Source organism: Dendrobium catenatum, unplaced genomic scaffold (genome assembly GCF_001605985.2).
Source record: "Dendrobium catenatum unplaced genomic scaffold, ASM160598v2 fragScaff_scaffold_1664, whole genome shotgun sequence".
In the NCBI taxonomy this organism is placed as follows: Eukaryota; Viridiplantae; Streptophyta; class Magnoliopsida; order Asparagales; family Orchidaceae; genus Dendrobium; species Dendrobium catenatum.
In genome coordinates, this window is record NW_021320126.1 from 14,962 (window position 1) to 31,061 (window position 16,100).

The 16,100-nt window shown below is 36.1% G+C and overlaps 1 protein-coding gene across 9 annotated transcripts in view; it reads left to right on the forward strand.

Moving 5' to 3' along the window:
* Window positions 1-16,100, forward strand: part of LOC110091805 (paired amphipathic helix protein Sin3-like 4) — a 31,208-nt gene that overhangs the window by 2,402 nt on the left and 12,706 nt on the right. For 5 of the 9 annotated variants that reach the window (XM_028701272.1, XM_028701270.1, XM_028701273.1 and 2 more), the window contains exons 5-7: window positions 255-425; window positions 2,142-2,460; window positions 2,946-3,079. In XM_028701272.1, coding sequence (XP_028557105.1) covers window positions 255-425; window positions 2,142-2,460; window positions 2,946-3,079 — 624 coding nt within the window. The remainder of the gene's footprint in view (window positions 1-254; window positions 426-2,141; window positions 2,461-2,945; window positions 3,080-16,100) is intronic. The other 4 variants (XM_028701275.1, XM_020816051.2, XM_028701276.1 and 1 more) reach the window with 3 other exon arrangements.

The window sequence follows — 16,100 nt, forward strand, 5'->3', positions numbered from 1 at the left end:
ATATATATAGCGTGAGGCGTAAGCCTCATGCCAGTGAGGCGAGGCGGGCCTCAATTCGGGCCTCAACCAAGTTGAGGCGCAAGCCTCTTAAAAAAAACTCGAGGCGTAAGCATCGAGGCATTTTTTACTGGAATTGCGCAAAGGCGGGCCTCAAGGCGAGCCTCATATTGCGCAATTTTAAACCATGATGTTATGCTAGGGAATTTTGGAGAAAACCTTTCTTTTGAAACTTAAATTATCATATTTTGTTGTAGGTTGCAGTGCTTTTCCAGAGTCATCATGATTTACTCGAAGAATTTACACATTTTTTACCAAATACATCAGCCACAACTGCTCCACAACATCTATCTTCTGTAAGACCATTTGTGAGGCGTGATGATAGGAGCTCTCTGATGCCATTTATGAGAAATCCTCCAATGGTAAAGGTACCAATGAAATAACTGTTGCTGAGCTCTGTTTTTTTTTATTTTTTATTTTATTTGTCATTGAGGATCTGTTTTATGTTAGTTTTCTTGCACTTGCTTTACCATCATTAATAATTCCAATGGTAGTTTGATATTAGCCTGAATGATTTGTTTCATCCTTCTTGGATCACGTTTGGCCTTGATTGAACAAAAAGCTGATTTTATATCAGTTTTTGGCATTTTCATTTCAAAAAGTGTGCATTTTAAGTATAACAGGCTAAATTTTCTAAAAAAATCCCTAAGAATTTACTTCACAATGGGCACCTTATTTATTGGCTATGGTGCCTTAGTATCAGACGCTCAGCATGATGCCCTCCAGCTCATTCTCCCTTGATAGGCAATGCATTTCAAAAAGGAGGGTGCCTTAATATTGCTTCGGCTTGAGATCCAGGAGCCTCAGTAATGTACCAAAACATGCAAAATTCACATTAATTTAATAATTTTTAAATTATCATCCTGTTTCTTTTTGTTGCTCTTTTATGAAAGAGGAATAGCAATTCTTTGGCCACTTAAGGGCAATAGCTCCAAGAACCATCTCTTGAGCTTTAAATTACATATACGATATTCACATTATTGAAATCAAACTTATAGATGAATAGCATGTTAATATTTGTTATGTAATCTACATCAATAATACAACTAAACATCTTTTCTAAATCTTATATTTATGTACTTATTCACTTCTATTTCAGCTACTGAAATATACCCTATGACATCATTATGTTTATTTTTCATTTCATTTTTATTATAAGTGATTATTCAAATATGGAATATCAATGGTTGTTTAAATGTTTTACTTATAATTCTAAATTTAATGTTGTAAAATTTAAAAGTAATTTTAAGATACTATTTTAGGTATTTTATCTATTAAGTCATTTTTATAAAATATGTAAAGAATTTTTGGAACTAATAATTTAAATGAAATTATTCCTAAACAAAATTTAAGGAAATGCACAAGAACACTGAAGTTGAAGCATGTTTTGAAACCTCAGTTCCTATCTTGTTTAAGATGGGTTCACATTGAATTTTTAAGGTGCTCCTTTACAGCATATCTATTTAAGTTTGTATGATAATTTCTATTTTTTGTCATTTATTATTATTATTATTATTATTATTTTGAAGCCTTTTTTCAGCCTCTATTGTTGTCTTTGATTCCACAACTAATTTAAAATTTTTGCAATCACATCCATAATTCAAATGACATAATATTATAAGTCAAATTTCATTCAAACAAAATGATTGAATATTGACTTATTATATAGGATCCACGACCCAAAATTTTTCATTCGTCTCAATTGTTTTTCTTCTTCTTCATTGAAACTTCGTTTCAAATTAAAAAGGAAAGGAACAAGTACCATTGGGGTAAATGGGAAAGAATCAAAGTTTGACATTTTGCAATGATGATGCCAGAGCTTCTTGTAAGTTTGGTGGTGTGTTTCGTGTGAATGCTATCATTTTGTTTAAAAGGAATTTTGGTTCCTAATTTATTATTTCAATTGAGTTTTTGATGCGATTCTAATATTTTTTAATTATACGGATTTGTTTTGACAATTGAAATTATAAGGAATAATATTGAACTAGAACAAAATTACAGGAACTAGACAAAGACTTGCCCCTTTTTTTGTTATACCTTTCTTATATGCTCAAGTTACTATATATTAATAAATAATATTCTAGTATTCTTTTTGTCAGAAGGAAAGGGCAAATAGTTCATACTTGGAGCGTGACCTTAGTGTTGATCGTCCTGATCTAGAACATGAGCAGAGGCGCACTGAGAAGGAAAAGGACAGGAAAGAAGAAAGGGATAGACGAGAACGAGATCGGGATGAGAAAGACTTTGAGCATGATAGTAGGGATTTAGAATTAACTCGCAAAAGGAAACCTTCTCATAGGGTTGATGATGATGCCCCTGAACTGATGCACCAAGGAGAAGGTGCTGAAAACTTTGGAATGTACTGCATGTCTGCTTCATTTGGGGATAAGAATTCCCTAAAGAGTAAGTTTGTTATTTTCCTTATACAGAAATGCATCTTCCAAGTAAACTGCTGTTGCTTTTGATTTATTGTTATTTTATAACACTATTCTGTATGTTCTGCCTCATTTTTAGGGATATATTTGTTATTATTTCATTACTTTATACTCAAATCTTTGTAGGAGTTAAGTTTTGCATAATGTTATTCTAATGTCGGTCAATTTTCCCTTAAATATTAGATATGAAGTCGTTTCCCAGTTGGCAACTCAATTATTTTAACTTTTGTTTTGTACGTAGATTGAAAATCCTTAGTGGTACAAGGACTGTAAATCCTGTGCATTGTATCGTTATATGAGTTTGTGTTTTTAATATTGAAAGCATGATTTTGGTTAATTTGATTGTTTAATCATTTGTTTTTTAAAGATTTCATGACTTGTAGGCAATTTGTTTCTGTTCTTGTCATAGTAATTTACATATTTTCTTTCTTTATTCTTTTAATCTTGTTTTAGGTGTATATACACAAGAATTTGCTTTTTGCGAGAAAGTTAAGGAGAAATTGCACCCGGATGCATACCAGGAGTTTCTAAAGTGCTTGCATATATATAGCAAGGAGATTATTACCAGAGATGAACTGAAGAATTTGGTAGGAATTTGCTTCTACTTTTCTACTTTCCGATGTGGTTGATATTTTAGCTTTATAATTCTATTTCTTAACAATTCTTGGGTTTCTTGGGTGGGTGTTCCTCTGTCTGCTTATTAAACTTTTGTGGGTTACGTTTTTTTTCTTTTTTTTTGAATTTTTTATGGTGATCTTGCTTCTTTCAAAATGGTGTCTGATTAATTTATTACGAGCTTTTATAAAGCCAATGTGCTAATTGCTACAAAGTTATGGTTTGGGGATTTGACGTTGACATGACATTGTTGAGTTCCCACCAATAATTGGTTTGGAATAAAAAATGAAGTTAAAATTTGTTGTCTAACTGGGCACAACATGAATGAAGTTAAATAACCTGTGCCGTCCATATTTTGGAAAGAGTGGCTTTTGTACTTATTTATATTTCTCTAATCTTGAAAATACTATGTAGCAACAGTAACAAATGGTGATAATTTCTGTTAATTTCACTCTTGTTAATGAGTTGAAATGCCTTGACATGAACATCTGAATAGCCAGTTCAATAGGCAGGTCTCATTTGGTTCATTTCTTGTCCGAAACTTGACATTATTGCATTCCTAGTTTAGGCTTGAGCATAAACATTTCCAAATGGTCCCACTAAATCCAAAAAAATTATGTTTATGTCAAACTAACTTGATCAATACCGGGATGTTGAATTGAGTGTCCCACTCAATTATTGGGCTGGTCTCGAGCAAAGATTTACATTTTCATGTCCTGAGTTGATTTGGCCCGACCTAGACCTCTCCCTAGTGCGCAGGTCTAGAACAAAGGTATTCCAAGTCAAGGCTCATGTATAATCACACTGAATGTTAACCTTTCTTTCATTAGCACTTGTGAGGATAGGAATGGAGGGGCAGTGATTGGGGCTGTAGAGGATTTTAGTAATTTCCGCACCTCTTCCCACCTTTTTCTTTTATAGCTTCATGCTTTCTCAATTTTATTTTTGTATTGTTTTTTTTTTCTTTTTGTTGTCTCCATAATTTCAATGTTTAAATGTACTACATCTACTTTTATACCTGAATTTTGTATTTTCTTTTCTTAACTATGATGTATTTCTACTGCTCAATTACGGTTGTATTTTTGTTTGGTGAATTTTCATTTTTGTTCTTATAAAGCATCCGCGTCCAGAATTATGTTTGTCTAAGACCAGAAACAAGATTTCATCAATAGTATTACTTAACATTTGAGTTATCTCAGTCGACAGTTGGCTTTTGTAAAAATATTTTAGTAGGTTACTATTACCTAATAACTATAGAACGGGAACTTAGGAAGCATTAGAACATCGGTCTGTTCCATTGACACATATCTAATGTTTTTCTCTTCCAAACTATGATATGTCAAAACTTTCAAGTCCATGGCAACGTTACATACCTTCCTTTGCCCCCAGAATTCTCATTCACATTTATGCATCTACTTTTGACTTTATAAAAATTGGGTTCTTCAGGAATGATGTATTTAGAGTTTGTGATGGATAGATTTTTTTGTTCAGTATCAATGTTATTGAACCAGTATATTACCAAAAAATAAAATATGGTTAGGAGTTCTAATAAACATGAAAATGAAAGGTTGTGCAGCTCAAGCAATTTTTCTTGAATTTGATCCTTGCTTTATTGCATGGTTATAGAAACAGCTTCTTTGTAACGCTGTGTAATTCAAACACAGCACCCCCTCAACCAGCTCATAATGGGTCGGAGCCTCATGAACTTGGCATGCTCTTTATTATCACTTGATGAAATACTGCGCTCAAATGGCTTGGGCAAGTTGAGGATCAAGGAGAAGTATGCTTCTTATTTCGAGTGGTAGAAGTTTCCAAAGTTGTTCTTTGTAAATGTCAGTAATGATTGAAGTATATGATGAGAACCTAATCTCATCTTTAACATTTAGTGCTATTCAAACTATCATAGAAAAAACAAAATATAAACGGGGTTAACATATTTATTGTTCTTCATATGCTCATCATCTCCCCAAAGGGGGTGTTTATGGAACATTAACTAACCATTGTCATTAACGTTTACAAGAATGATTTAGATGCTAATCAGACTTACAACATTACTAATTAATTTCAACTTATGTTGTGGATTCGCAAAGTACTCCCCATCTCATTTTAAAGTTGAACTTCCAAGTCAATCCACTAGGGGCTTCTATCCATTTAGCGGTCATTGTGTTCTAGATCATCAACGAAGTTGCAAGTAAAGAATTGATCAATGAGAATTGGAGTAATTCCTCATATTCACCCCTTCGTGACCTTGAAGATGGATGCTATTTGTTTAGCCACAATTATAGATGACCAGTCTTGTGCACAAGTTGTAAAATAATCACTATCTACACATTCAATTTTTTTACAATCTCCCCGATAATGAACTTCCAACTATGATGGTCGGTATCCTATAAAGGTTTATCTCTTAGGATTCAAAAGGATGGTCAATTATCTCAAGAGAATGTTCGACACTTTTCAAAGAATGGTCTAAATGTCATAAAATACTTTTCTTGAAATAATACTAAGAGCTTAACTGTTTGTTCACATCCAATGATGGTAACTCAATGACGAGCCGTATGTACGCACTTATGCAATTATAAAATGTTGCACATTGTGCAGATTATTGGAAGAAAAGATATGATCAACCTCGAGAAGCCATGCTTACTTGAACAATTTTTTAATGACTTATTATCATTTCTTCCATTGTTGATTTAGGATCTAGTAGGTTTTCAATATGTTCCAAATTTGTCTATCATCATTCAATATTATGAAAGTTGTTGTGTTGTTTCCCTAGTAACTCTTATCATACAATTTACCAACATTCTTGATGAGTTAAGCAACCCTTCACTGGCAAGAATGAAACTGGCCTTTGTTTGGTGTCGATATGCGGGAATGAAATAGGTCCAAGTTTGGTGTTTTCATGTTAGGAATGATTGGATGTTCTCTAAGTGGAAGTTTTTTTATTATAATTAACTAACTAATTAACATGAGGTGTGTTGGAAATGTTTTTAGCTGAGTTCCTTTATTATAATTAATTCCAGTTGTCTTTCAATCTATCAAAACATCAAGATGTACAATGTTTGGTGACGGCATAGAGAAAGTGCATTGTGACTAGCGGGTGTTGTTCTTGAATCGACAGCAACAAGAATTGTGAAATTGTGAATTGGGGAAATCATGTGCATTCAATAATGAAAAATGAGTATCTTGGTTTGGCAATAGGTTTGGTGTATAAAGTTGTTGAGGAAAAGTCCATAAAATCTTAGACTTACGACACTACTATGTTGGCGAAATTCGGGTCAGAGGCATGGTTGGGGGTGGATGCGACACTTTTAGCGTGAAAGTGTGATCTTATGTTTTGGAAGATGGTAATTCTAAAGTTAATAGTCACTGGATACCAAAGATAATCAAAACCTAGTTTTTGTAGAAGGCTAACTGAGAGTTGTGTTTGTTATCTTACATGTTCTTTAGCAAATAGGGAGATTTTGGAATCACAAGATTTTGGCGATGTGATCAGTGTGCTTATAGGTTGAGACAAAGTGTCGTGGTTGCAGATTTGAGCAAATATCGAGTGGATCACAAATTCATAATGCTTCATAGTGGATGGAATGACAAAAACAAAAATGATTGGGAACGATCGTGGAATTGGAAAATTAAAATGAGGTAAGGTCGAGGATGAAGCGTGATCGTGCAATAAAACCAAGTGCTTGAACAAGTGTTCTTGGACCGAAGTGGGATCAATGAAGATCCATTGATGAGAACCCGGTCGCATCTTGACTATTTCGATATGTTCAAACTCTCAAGAAAGATCAAAAATAAGGTGGGGGGAATAGATACATTCTTCTTCTAAAATTCAGAGAATTGAGAGGGAAAAAGCTTAGCTTTAATGCTCAAATCTATCCCTATTTATATATCTATACAAAATATCTAATTAAGAAATAAATAAATTACATGGTCGTGCATTATTGCCCTAACGATGGAAAGAGATCAGCGTGATCCAGGCGAGCCTCCCATGGATCCCCATCCTAGTCGTGGGATTAATCTGCTAAAGGACGACTGAGATTCAACATCTAGGTGAGCCTCCTACAGATTCCCATCCTAGCTGTGGGATTAATTTGTTAAAGGACGACAGAGATTTAACACTTCCCCTCAAGTATGGTAATACAGATCTGTCATTCTCAGCTTATTAATCAGTCTAAAAAAGATAGAGGTATAAAGTCTCTTAGTAAGAATATCCACAAGCTGATCTTTTGATGATACACATAAGACCACTATATATACACATAAGACTACTGTCTAATTTTTCTTTTATAAAATGCCTGTCAACTTCAATGTGCTTGGTTCTGTCATGTTGAACTGGATTTTGAGCTATGTTGATTGCTGATTTGTTGTCACAATGTAGCTTCTTGGGCCCTTCCCACTTGATTCTTTGGTCTTCTAGAATCCTTTTTATCCATAGTAGCTCACATATTTCCAAGGTCATAGTTCTGTATTTCTCTTTTGCACTGGATCTTGCCACCACATTCTATTTCTTTCTTCTCCATTTAACTAGGTTTCTTTCAAGGAATTTGCAGTATCCTTAGATAGATCATCTATCTACGGGTGATCCTGCGTAATCTGTATCAGTATATGCTTCTAGGTTATTCCACAGTCTCTTATGAAGAGAATCCCTTTCCCTGGGATCCCCTTAAGGCAGTGGTGTAATCTGTCTATAGCTTGCATATGGGTTTGTTTTGAAGTTTGCATGAACTGGCTGACCATGCCTACAACAAATGCTATATCTAGTCTGGTGCAAAAAAGGTAGATCAATTTTCCCACAAGTCTTTAGTAAGCTTCCTTATCTACATCTAGATCTTCTATAGCTTCCCCCAATTTGAGAATTAGTTCTATTGGTGTTGGTACCGGTTTACAAGCTAGGTTACCTGTTTCTTTAAGAAGATTATTGATGTATTTTGTTGTGAAATGAAAATTCCTTTGCTGGTTTATTTGCTTTTGTTTTATTTAAAATTATTTGGTATGGACAAAAATAGCTACATAAAATGAAATTGTTAAAATTCAAATGTTGCTACTTAATAATACATTTTCAGCACTTGTAAAGAAAATCAATTAAAAGATGGTTTGTTGTGAAGCAAATTAATGAGCAAAACTATTGAATGCTGCTGCGGTCTTATGTTTTCGAGTTAAAGTACAAATAAAATAAATAATGACTATCTTCTTGTTACCTTTGAATTGAAGAATTAATCTTTTTTTAGACATTGATCATAAATAATATTTTAATGTATGTATATAGGATTTTATTATAAGTAGGTATAAGCAATGTATTATTTAATAAGTGCTGGTGAAGTAAAACATCCAGCAAATTCAAACAAGAATAAAAAAAATAGTGGAAAGAAAGTACACTAGAATTTAATGTGGAAAAATTCAAAACTGGAAAAAAAGCCCAGAGTTATCACAACAAGAAACACACTATAAAAATTTGGGAGAAATAGTACAAATCTCTCTTCTCTCTGCTCTCTCGTTGTCTATTTATCCTTTTTCTTAATAATACTAATTCCAAACAAATAGAGAGAAACACACACAAAACCATCAAGGGACACAACCCTTATTGAAAAATGAGTAAGAAAACTGTCATCTCCTCTCATAGCACCACGACACCAAGTTATAGTGTCGTAGCGTTCCACACTTTGTCAATCACAAGATCTTACCTATTTTTTGATTTATACCTTCCATTATAAAACTTGTTTAACAAAATCTTTACTATAAAGAGATAAAATAATTATATATTTGTTGACCCGTATACTGTTAAAAGAAAAAAAATATTTCATACATGTACAATGTTGGATCGTACATCGTGGTAGCTCTGAACCCCTCTCCTCGCATGTCGCTCGAACGTCGTTCGCATGACATCCCCACCGCGTTAAATAGCAGAGAAATGAGAGAGCAAGGGTTGCCTCTCTTTCCCTCTTCCTATCGCACACTTCTTCGGCATCCTTCGTCGTTGTTCGACTTTGTCCCTTCAATGATGTTCCCTTTAAGTCGAATCAGAAGTTATGACACTTCGATCGGAAGCAAGGATTGGAGCTCGCTCGTTGTGAAGGAGGTTGCACGCGTCGCTTCTTCGGTCCCTTCGTGGTTGCTCGACTTCGCCCCTTCTACAATGCTCCATTCCTATAGGATCGGAAGTTACGACACTTTGGTCGGAAGCTCCAACGTGAGCTCGCTAGTCGTGAGAATAACTTTCTCCCTTTCAAGTGCTTCTTTGGCCCTTCGTGGCTGTTCGACTACACTCCTCTGATGACTTTCCCCTCCTGTGGGATCAGAAGCCATGACATTTTGGTCGCAAGCAACACGGGAGCCCGCGCACTATGAAGGTAACTTTCTCCTTCTCACGAGCTTCTTCGGCCAAATCCCATAAATCATGTTGCCGAATAGCCCCTTCGGGCAAGACAAAGAGGGAAACCGAAGGATTTTCATAAATCCTTCCCTAATCCTGTTTTAATTCAATTCAAATCATATTCTAATATGATTTAAATATAATTAATTATTATTAATTATAATTAGTAATTTTAAATAGCAATAACTTATTATTAATTTCTATTAATTATAATTACTTAAAAAAAGAAGGAAAAAGAAGCTTGCAGGAATGCCCTTCTCTTGCCTTGATCATCGTCGTCGCCTCTCCAACCTATGCAAAGGTATAAGCCTGGTTTAAAATTGCGCAATATGAGGCTCGCCTTGAGGCCCGCCTTTGCGCAATTCCAGTAAAAAACGACTCGATGCTTACGCCGCGAGATTTTTTTATAAGGCTTGCGCCTCAACTTGGTTGAGGCCCGCCTCGCCTCACGCTATATATATTAAAACTTATATAAATCTTGAAGTAAATGTCCAACATTGGACTCTATAGGAGAGGAGGACTGGGAGAGAGCAATTCATCATAATGATGATTCAAATGAAGAACCCTTTAGTGATGACAATGCTGATGACTTATGAGTTCTTACGTGATATGTCATTGCTATTTATTTTTGGAAATTTGAATTATATGTTAATGAAAAGAATACTAGGATTTGGGAAAGATAGAATTTTGAGTTGAACTATATTTCGTGTTGTCTTATTATTGGGATATTTTGATTTCACTTCATATCTTATGCTTTTATATATTTTATATCATGCACTCATTAGTATATAAAAAAATTATCATTTTATGTTTACGCGATCTTTTGATTTTGAGGCTTACGCCTCAAAACGCCTTGAGGCTTATGCCTCGCCTCACGAATGAAAAATGCCTCAATACCTGAATATGCAATTTTAAACATTGGGTATAAGTTTCTAACCTAAAAATCCTACTCTCTATGCTAGCGACGAGCCGGCAAACCTTCCTACGCGCTCACGTAACACGGGGGGAGGGAAACTGGTGTGACGCTTGCGACGAGGTGGGTAATCCCCGGAGTGCTCATGTAGCGTGAGGGGGGATGAAAATTAAGTATCCATACGTGGGGAAATCACTGTGCTCTCTTCAACAGGTGCCAAAGACCCTTAAGCACTCATGTAGTGTCGTGGGGATTGAAGAAAACACAGCCGTGGTGTCATCCGATAGCTACCTGAAGCGGTCATGTAGCGTGAAGGGGAATGCTGCCTCTTGATTGTTTCCCCTAAACGGGGGAGATGTTGGCAGGCTGTCTAAATTTGGACTGAAAATACAAGGACTTGGATCAATTTTGAACTACACGACTTGAATTTGCTTGGACTACAAAGAATTATGATTGAACTTGAACTTAGACTTGGACTTGAATCTTGACAAATGAAATGGACTTTAATTCCGTTTGAACATTGATTAAATTTTCCAACATTGAACTTAAGTTTGAATGAGCTACGAGAGACATGAACTTTTAAAGACAGCTGGGGACTTGGACTTAGACTTGGACAAGATTTGTGAACTCGAACTGAATATTAAATGAACAAAATCATACTCAAATCGATCATAAAATAAATCCAAGTCATCAAATAATGAACAAGCCTTCAGTGCACTCAAACGAACATTGATGAACAAATGAACTTGTGATACAACTTACTTGCAAGCATGGGTCAACGAAAACCAAAGGGAATGCAATAGTACGAGTGTAGATGATTGTACAAATTTCTCAACAAATGAATAATATGAAACTCATAGTGCTCAAGTCAATCAATATATGAGAAAGAAAAAAGGACCTATGATACAAATGTTCATCCCAAAGGCCAAAATTAAGGATTTGTAATAGCGTTGACCATGATCCTACAAATATATGCAAGGAGACCATGATGAATGCAACGAACTCCCACAAGAGTCCCTATAATGTCAAATATATTGTATTTGCAAACAATAATGATAAGTTGCAGTATGCATATATGTCTTCCACGTGTACTAATGAAATCCCCAACACATGCAACAGTGCCTGTAAATGGAGATGGTAAGTGATGGGGACATTGGAGCTTGGAAAGTCTATCAGCGCCGATGTATTTTTAAGTTGTCATATGTATTTATCTTTTATTTATTTACGTTTGTATTTGCTTTAGTTGTTTTTCCCTTTTACCCTTTATTTAAGGGTGGTCATGTGTAAGCCCGAAGGGCATCGTCATCTTTTATTTTTGAGTCCTTTGTATGAGGCTATATATTGCCTTTATGTTTTCTTTTCATGGTTAATGAATGAATGATAAATTTTTTTTTCTTGTTTTTTTGTGAGAGTTTGAGAGAGATTGAAGAGAGATCCCTTTGAGAGGGAAATGGATCACCCACCAAACTTGGAAGAGTTCGAATTCGCGGTTAGTTTTTGTAGTTCTTTTCTCCTTCTTCCTTCCTTCTCTTCTATCTAACTACCATCTCCACCAAGTCTCCACCGCTGGCCAACCACAAGCCCTCTTCCCCTTTGACCTTGGGCTAGCATCCCTAGCTCCCCACTTCACCCGACCCTATCCCCTTTCACCGAAGACCCGACGGCAAGCCCATCCAAGCCGCTGGCCCCCCTTGGGGATTTTCCCTCTTGGCTTGTGTTCAAACATTTCCAATTGGGCCTTTCTAGGATAGGAAACTTGTTTAATTCATATTCAAATTTAATTTGAATTTGAATTGTTTCCTAAATTATGAAACCTATTTTTGAAAAGTTTCATAAATTTAATCCTATTTGAATTTAAAATTCAATTGGATTTAAATACACCTTGCCAAATATTTAAATCCAAATCAAGCAACATTAAATGCTTTCCCTAAATCCCTCTCCTTGCTATGGAAGCTGCCGCCGCCCCCCCATTAACCCCTTTGATTTCTTTCCTAATTGCTAACACCTCCTTTGGGAAGATTTCAAATCCTCTTTTCCTCTCTTCTAGCCGCCCCCGCCCTTTCCTAAATACACCCAAGTCCTTTCCAAACAAAAGGGATTAATTAGATAAACAATTGCTTCTTTTCCCTCCACCTCTTTTCTCCTAAAATCTGAACTTGTTTCACTCCCCCCACCCTCACCCTTGGCCGGCCACATCTCTCCCTCTTTCCCTCTTGAATTTCAAGATAAACTCCTCCCTCTCAATAGTAGTCTTCAAGGGAAGCAACGACGATCGTCTTCAAACTTTGCAACTCTTCGGAACCAATGAATGGCCGATCCCGATCTTGATTCCGGATTCGTTTATGACGGGCAAGGGAACGCCAACATTCTCCACTCAACCTTCTTCGACGTCAACCCGGAGGTCGATAACTCTGTCGAAGAATATTTGGATCGCATCATCTTCACACTTTTTGAAGCCATCGACAAACAACTTACCAACGTCCAATGGCAAATTATTTCCGGACATCAATAAGGATGAACTTCTTCCCCTATTCATTTATCTTCTTATTTCGTTAATCTTGTAGGTGGTGATCCAATCGCAAGGAGTCATGCCTCGCCCTCTGCCTCCGCTTAGTAATCGTAGGAATTGAGTTTTACTTTCTATGTTTCTAATTTCATTGTTAACATAGGGATTTTATTGAATGACTACTTAATTCGTATTTTGTTGATGTTCTTAATTGCTTTGATGATTCAAGTTCTTCGCATGTCATTTGGCCTAAGCGTAGCTACCCCTCTTACGTTTTCTATAATCGTTTAGTGGCTAACAGTTTTAATTGTTATTTGCTCTTATCTAAATCGTGCAAGTTCTTATCGCATTCATCTAAAGCTTATTTAGTACTACATCAGTAACACTTGCAATTGATGAAAGACGACTTGTCGTACAAGCGGTTGTCCTCCCATAGATTGAAAGGGAGACACCTGAAATTAATAAGGAAAACTGTCATGCATACAACAAATCACATCAAGACAACATGCACTGAGTACAATAATGCCTTGAGGTCAACATCAATAACATGTATGCAACTTGCTACTGTAAATAAGTACACAAATACCACCTGAGAATTGTGAAAGGTAGATATGATGCAAGTACAATAAGCTCTTTTACAAGGACGTCCGAGAGATTGTAGTGAACATAATCATTCATTGTGAGTTAGGACAGAAGATATATACACTTGTGGATAACAATAGTGGGTATATCATAAGTACAACGAACCTTTGTGGACACAAGTACATATAGCACCTACAACAACGGTGATTGAGATGTTGCGAGTACGTCGAGTATGAAGACAACTCGATGTACGGAGAATGGACCTCCTGGCAGAATGGAAAATATGCTTGAGCAAATTTGAATTAAATCTCCTAGTGTTCCAAAATTTCTTCCTTGGTCATATACTTATGGATAAAACAGTTCTGGCATCCACGAACATTGAAAATGACAAGTGCACCCAGATACCTATATTCATTTTGAAGGTCAAGTGTTTGATTACAGACGTTACATCTTGTAGAGGTCTACTACACTATAGATCTTGAAAAGAGTTCTTTTCAAGGTAGCAATAAGCGATTTCAAGGTATAGGGCATTAGTAAGGACGCAATCATCCAAGGTTGAAATGATTGATTCTTCATTTTAGCCAACAACAAAAATGATGATGATGACATAATCAAAGAGTCGCCTACTAATTCCTATTCGAGTTTGAGGAAGAGAAAGCCAGATCAAATCATTATGAAGTGAATGAATCTCAGTTCAACCAGGTTCTGGACATTGAGTTGGATAAGATTATTGATGCTTGCAAGCCTCTTGATGAAAGATGGTCGTTCATCTAACACATCATCCACAGAAAAATACAGGACTACGACGAGCATAGGCTCCTACAAGCTATTGTAGGAGACCCATAGTATATCTGTCAAATATACAAAAATACCTCCGCACATGCACCGTAATTTGTATACACATAGGTAAACAAAAAGGGTAAGTGCAATTACAAGACCTATATGGGCCCTAGTGAGCGTGTTATGGGTAAATATGTGACGTCTAGGGAATTGACCAGAATATTTGTTTTATACATTCATATAAGGCTTTCAAAGCCTCCAACAAAGAAAATTCATTCACAAAGGCATAAAGCTTACGAAACCCGATCCTCTATCGAGCAGTAGACAGAGTCGACAAGGTCCAATCAATGAAATTTCCAAATGTCCATTAACACCTCAATAATGGTCGTATTGAACGAAGATCTCAACCGGAGAGGGTCATAAATATTTTCAAATGCACGAAAATCCAAAATCCCAAAGATCATCCAAATCCAAAATATATAAAGTTGAAATAATCAATCAAATCACTTAAAATAAAACTCATCCACCCTCCGCAACAGTTTGTCGGGGTGGACATATTTGAAAATAACTTCAACTCACATAGAGCTAATGCCTAGTTGAAAATATAACTATGATTCATTCTCAAATAATCTCCTGCCAGTAAGGACGTAGTACGTGTCATCTAACCGATGGTTTTATCACCAAATGATATCGCATGATAAACAATTATGATCCAGGGCCCTCTGAACTTAGTGGTTTTGCCACCAAATGGCAACACGAGATAGTGGTTATGGCCAGAGTCAATATGTTCTTTGGTGACATCAATTCCTTGAGATATAAATCAATAGAATATAATCGATAGGGTATAAATCTCTCTGTTAGCTAAGGTGGATTCAAAATTGTTATCTTAGACAAACATTCACCCCAAGTCTACAAGGTACCCTTGGACGAAGCAACCCATGGCTGTCGACAATGATCCTTCTGTGAGGTTGAGTCAACTACCTCCTCTAACTAAGTAGACCAGGGATCACGATGGCCTGGGACAACGGAACAATGGGATCTTGATCGGGTCCATCATCCATTCCCCCACCATCCGCTTTTAATACAAAATGGTGAAATTTCTAATTTTAAATACAAACCTCCAAACTCTCCAATTCTTAAGCTCATGCTGCTACTATACACCTGATACTACATATCTATGGATACAACGTATTTGATCGACGAATAGCCTGAATCAAAAGTTCTCTCTCGCTATCGAGAGGGGTAATTAACTATAGGGGCATGCACCTATAGGAAACCAGAACTCAGATCATAAAGTCCTCGCAAAATGAGGGTGAAATCTCTAGGTAGTGTCTTATCTACAAACCCATCTGCCTTCCCAAAATTTACCCCGGAGCTTAATTCCATTAAAACTCCCGACAAAGAAAGCTGTGGGTGGAGGTCGGGGCCGAATTTTTGGAGCCCACAATATTTATGTGTGAACAAGCCTTTTTTCAATACTTGTAATTGTATGCATATGTGTTAATCTCTATTTTTAGTGCGGTTGACTTTCTCTCCTAGGGCAATTAGGTTTCTTACTTTATTGTAGAAACATGACCCTACGATATTCTTAGGGAGATTTTCAAGGACTTAGTGGAATCTCCATAAATCCTGGTGGAATCTACATAAATATCTCTTCCTCTAAGTCCCCATTTAGGAATGCATGTTTGACATCTAGCTGTTCCATATGCCAATTATAATTAGTTACTAGTGAGTAGGATCCTAACGGTGTTCATCTTGGCCATAGGCCCAAAAGTTTTCTGGTAGTCGATGTCGTATGTCTGAGTATATCCTTTCGCCGCTAGTTTTACCTTATATTTTTCT